General features: G+C 36.1%; 1 protein-coding gene across 1 annotated transcript in view; it reads left to right on the top strand.

The window, feature by feature from the left end:
* Nucleotides 1-61: 61 nt before the first annotated feature.
* Nucleotides 62-5,675, top strand: part of LOC107711681 (3-ketodihydrosphingosine reductase-like) — a gene marked incomplete at its 5' end in the record, with an annotated part of 7,225 nt that continues 1,611 nt past the window's right edge. The window contains 7 exons of the mRNA XM_016516699.1: nucleotides 62-151; nucleotides 753-809; nucleotides 977-1,042; nucleotides 1,187-1,282; nucleotides 3,770-3,961; nucleotides 4,050-4,133; nucleotides 4,659-4,742. Of these exons, the coding sequence (XP_016372185.1) occupies nucleotides 62-151; nucleotides 753-809; nucleotides 977-1,042; nucleotides 1,187-1,282; nucleotides 3,770-3,961; nucleotides 4,050-4,133; nucleotides 4,659-4,742 (669 nt within the window). The remainder of the gene's footprint in view (nucleotides 152-752; nucleotides 810-976; nucleotides 1,043-1,186; nucleotides 1,283-3,769; nucleotides 3,962-4,049; nucleotides 4,134-4,658; nucleotides 4,743-5,675) is intronic.

The raw sequence follows: 5,675 nt of genomic DNA, 5'->3' as shown, positions 1-5,675 counted from the left end.
GCGGTTAATCGTTACATCCCTATTTGTAATAAATCTGTTGTGAACGCCTGTCCTTCATCAGGTGACCGGAGGCAGCAGTGGGATTGGGAAGTGCATTGCCATGGAATGCTACAAACATGGTGCCTTCATCACTCTGGTGGCACGAGATGAGGTCAGTCATACGCACATCACTGGAGATCATCTGTCAGTCACTGTATACACTAGAGTTCAAAAGTTTGAGGTCAAAAATATTTTATGCTCAACAAGGCTACATTTTTTTTTACATAAAAATACTGTAAAAACAGTAATATTGTTAACTAATCATTCAATTTAAAATAATTGTATTTATTGTATTACTATTTAAAAGAATTGTAATATATTTTCTAATGTAATTTATTGCTGTGATCAAAGCTGAATTTTCAGCATCATTACTCCAGTCTTCAGTGTCACATGATCCTTCAGAAATCATTCTAATATAAGTTGGTACTCAAGAAACATTTATTATTTGTGCAGTTGTACTGCTTAATATTTCTGTGGAAGATGTGATACTTTTTTTCAGGATTTTTTTGATGAAAAGAAAGCATTTATCTTGTTTTGGAACATTATAAATGTCACTTTTGATCAATTTAATGCATCCTTGCTCTCTAAAAGCATAAACTTATTTTAGGAAAAAAAGAGTACTGACTCCAAACTTTTGAACGATGGTTTACATAATAATTATTACTGTCACTGGATGTTATTAAATATTTGTTGACGTACTTGTTTCTATACAGCACAAACTGGTTCAAGCCAAGAAAGAAGTGGAGAAATGTGCCATAAATGATAAGCAGGTATGTATTTCTTTGAGATATATATATATATATATATATATATGTGTGTGTGTGTATTTATACATCTTTAAAAGTATGTTTTTTTTGTATTTTTGTAATGTTGTACTCAAAATCAACTCAAAAGTCTTCATCATGCCACGTCTGATTATTGTTATGATCACCTCTAGGTGGTGCTTTGCATTTCTGTTGATGTGTCGAAAGACTACACCCAGGTGGAGAGCGTCATAAAACAAGTATGTTTATTCTGTTTACCATTTTATAAGAACCGTATGTCAGCATTTATTCTGGTCATTGTTTTGAAACATTAACTGTTATTAATGTTTTCTTCGGATGGTTTGCGATGAGGTTGCTGACTGTGTGTTGTGTTTGCTACACAGGCTCAAGAGAAGCTGGGTCCTGTGGACATGCTGGTGAATTGTGCTGGGACGTCTATATCTGGGAAATTTGAGGAAGTGGAAGTCGACCGCTTTAAGGTAAGAGCAGCATATCATAGACACTCAGGTGGGCATTTTCAGATTATGCTAGTAAGAAACCAGTTTACGTAATAATTATTACTGTCACTGGATGTTATTAAATATTTGTTGACGTACTTGTTTCTATACAGCACAAACTGGTTCAAGCCAAGAAAGAAGTGGAGAAATGTGCCATAAATGATAAGCAGGTATGTATTTCTTTGAGATATATATATATATATATGTGTGTGTGTGTATTTATACATCTTTAAAAGTATGTTTTTTTTGTATTTTTGTAATGTTGTACTCAAAATCAACTCAAAAGTCTTCATCATGCCACGTCTGATTATTGTTATGATCACCTCTAGGTGGTGCTTTGCATTTCTGTTGATGTGTCGAAAGACTACACCCAGGTGGAGAGTGTCATAAAACAAGTACGTTTATTCTGTTTACCATTTTATAAGAACCGTATGTCAGCATTTATTCTGGTCATTGTTTTGAAACATTAACTGTTATTAATGTTTTCTTCGGATGGTTTGCGATGAGGTTGCTGACTGTGTGTTGTGTTTGCTACACAGGCTCAAGAGAAGCTGGGTCCTGTGGACATGCTGGTGAATTGTGCCGGGATGTCCATATCTGGGAAGTTTGAGGAAGTGGAAGTGGACCGCTTCAAGGTAAGAACAGCATATCATAGACACATATCATGGAGGTGGGCAGTTTTGAATTATGCTAGTAAGCAACCACCTTGCAACACCCTCTGGCCCTCAAGAACCACTGTCCTGCAGAGTTTACCCCCTGAATTAACCCTAATCAAACCCAATTAAACAAGCTAATCAAGTGTTTTGTCCAAACATGCTCCATATCCCCTGTATAGTGCACTGTATCGGGTGTCAGACATTTTGTGTCTGAAATCTGAGTGAACAACTTAATTCCCTGCAATTGTTAGCTTGTTTATACCCACAATGCACTCTGATTTCTGAAGCACTATTTCCAAAATTCCTCCGCTGATAAGACTGACGAGCTGGAAGAGAGAGTGGAAACAAGCAATGCACACATTTTAACATTTATGTCATACTGGTTTGAGTTTTAAAAAGGTTTTATGAATCAATACTGGATTAAAACACATTAACATATAGAAAGACAATATTATATAGATTAATTAATTGAAATTATATGCCAAATTTAAAACGTTTTTTTAGGCATTAACTCGGCATGTGTTTTACTAACAACCAAGTGTTTTACTAAATCATTTACGAGGTGGCATTATTGTTAACTAACAACACTGTAAGGAAGAAATGATCATTTGGTGGATAGTTTAAAAGTATTTGTTAATCACCTGTATGTAACATTAATTTTAATGTGTTCATAACGGTCGCCTTGAGGCGCTATGCATCCTTGTCATCTTTTATCTGAGAGCAAAACGCTGCTTGGGGGAGACATTCAAAATAATAAATGCATACAATGATGTACACTAATATTTGTTTATGTTTGTTGGCAGCATTTAATTATTCATTGAATGATTATGAACACAAATTAAGAATTTAAAAAAAAATTTTTTTATTGTATTAATAAACCATAGACACAACCACAAAGCTGGCATAGAGGTATGTATAATTACAAAATAAGTTTGTTGTAATTGTTATTTTTAATAAATACATGCATGATAAAAGTACGTAAGTGATGAAGCTGTTTCTGCAATAGCTCCAGCGCCCCGATGCACAATATACACATCAACGTCAAAGTTTTGTTCACTCCTTGCTAATATAGTGCATGCAACTGTCATACACTATATAAGAAATGGTGAACGAGTAATTGATAGAATGATTGAGCAATTTTGAACGCAGCCCATTACTAGTTTTTTTTTTTACTAGATTACAAGTTACAGGCTGGTGAGTTTGATCAAGATTGGAGCTAAACTCTGCAGGAAAGTGAGAACCACTGCCCTAGAAATGACTCTAATTACTAGGGCTGGCTTTTGACACAAATTTCACGATTCGATTCGATTCTCATTCACATGCTTGCGATTCGATTCGATTACCGATTCGATATCGATTATTTTGGATATATATCAGGTACAGTACATGCCAAATTTTCTCAAGGAAAGAAAAATCTCTCAACTAATGCTGTCAGTTGGTACTACATTACTATAATATTAAAGGTTAAAATTGACTGATTTGTTAAAGGCATTTATTGTTTAAATACTGCAATACAATGGACAGAATTTGAAATCTGAGACTTTGTTTCATATTAAAAGTACCAACGCACAATGCTTATTGCGATATATTGGATGGGAAGTGCCCTTCAATGTTCCGTCCATTAACTGAAAACAGGCTAGAATAATCGATTTATCGATTTAAGAATCGATATTGTTCCGTAAAAATGACAATCGATTAATATCGAGATATCGATATTTTTTACCCAGCCCTACCAATTACCCTAACAGTTTCTCTAGCATTATGATGGTGAGACTTCTGTTCCTGTGGTGAATCGTGTGCTCTCTTTTAACAGAAACTGATGGAGGTGAACTATCTGGGCAGCGTGTACCCCACCCGGGCAGTGGTCACCACTATGAAGGAAAGGCGGATGGGACGCATCATGTTTGTGTCGTCACAGGCAGGGCAGATCGGCCTCTTTGGCTACACGGCCTACTCACCGTCCAAATTCGCCCTGCGTGGTCTGGCTGAGGCCTTGCAGATGGAGGTGTGTGTATGAGTTATGCTCGCTCAGAATCTACCACATGGCAGTCCGTTGAAACTTTGATTTGAATTTAGTCTCTGATCTTTCTTAGATGAAGCCCTATAATATCTATGTAACTGTGGCGTATCCTCCAGACACCGACACTCCAGGTTTTGCAGAAGAGAATAAGACTAAGGTGAGATAATAAGGTTTTATTCCTTAATAGAATTAGCCTCTGAATATTAAATACCTGAAATATGGAACATTAATATTAATAGAATATTTAATAGTGAAGGATTTCTAATAATGCAGGTCTGTGCTCTGTTAAATAGTTGGATCTTTCTTTTTGAATTAAAAAAAAAATATGGAGTGCTAATATTGGGTGGCTTTTTGTCCCTGCAAAAAGCAATGCTGGGTAAAACATTTTGCTAACACTTAATTCTCAATTTTAGCTTATTAGCATGCATATTAATAGCATATTGGCTGTTTATTTGTATTATGAAGCACATATTAATGTCTTATTCTTCATGAGCATATTTTAGATCCCTTAATCCTACATCATACCTAAACTTAACAACTACCTTACTAACTATTAATAAGCATAAAATTTGTAGTTTATTAAGACAAAAGTCATAGTTAATAGCTAATAGTGAAAATTGGTGACCAAAATGTTTTGTCCTGCCTGTGTGTTTTATTCTGGTTTTGACTCTCTCTTTGGCAGCCTCTGGAGACCAGGTTAATTTCAGAAACGTCTGGAGTCTGTCAGCCTGAGCAAGTAGCAAAAGTTGTGGTGAAGGATGCAGTGGTAAGTAGGAATTGGTCAAGATAGTCAACTTCTCATCAACAGTATTTGACTAGTTCACTGTTAGCTTTTAATAATGTGCTTCGAGACCCCTGCTGTCTGTTTTGCACTCTGTCCAGCTGTTTTTAACCATAAGAAAGTCCTTTAAATGGATAGTTTAGCCAGAATGGAAATTCCTCACCCTCATGTCGGTCCAAACGTGTATGACTTACTTTCTTCTGCATGTGGAACACAAAAGAAGATATTTGGAGAAATATTTCAGGGTTTTTTGTCAGTGGTCTTCAAATGATCTTATTTTTGGGTGAACTATACCTTTAACACACTAGTTGATTGTGAAAATTTCCAAACACTCCAACTGGTAACTGGTCAAGCTGCATGATACACAACTTCTGTTGATTTAAATTGAATTATTTAATTTGATATTTTTTTAATTCAGTGTTTGCTATTAAGTAGGGCTGGGTTTTGACACAAATTTCACGATTCGATTCGAATCTCATTCACAAGCTTGCGATTCGATTACCGATTCGATTCGATTATTTTGGATATATATCAGGTACAGTACATGCCAAATTTTCTCAAGGAAAAACAAAATCTCTCAACTAATGCTGTAAAATATACACGAGAGTCAGTTGGTACTACATTACTATAATATTGAAGGTTAAAATTAATGAAGTTTTTTAGAGATGCACCGATCGATCGGCCAGGGATTGGAATCGGCCGATTTTCCTCATGATCGGCCCGGATCGGTGATCGGTCGGTCAGTCTCACTTCTTTCCGATTTCGAGCCGATCCGTTTTGTTACCAGCGGCACAGGCAATAACGTCAGCCGCGCATTCTCGCTCTCTTCTCTACGACGACCTCTTCTCTCTCACACACACACGTCTCATTCGCTCCGGTTAAATAGTGCTTGTATTGCGCATTATAGTCATTCCCACA

Source organism: Sinocyclocheilus rhinocerous, unplaced genomic scaffold, assembly GCF_001515625.1.
Source record: "Sinocyclocheilus rhinocerous isolate Xijiao unplaced genomic scaffold, SAMN03320098_v1.1 scaffold807, whole genome shotgun sequence".
NCBI classification, from domain to species: Eukaryota; Metazoa; Chordata; class Actinopteri; order Cypriniformes; family Cyprinidae; genus Sinocyclocheilus; species Sinocyclocheilus rhinocerous.
The sequence above is the reverse complement of the archived record's forward strand: the minus strand, read 5'-3'. Positions and strand labels throughout refer to the sequence as shown.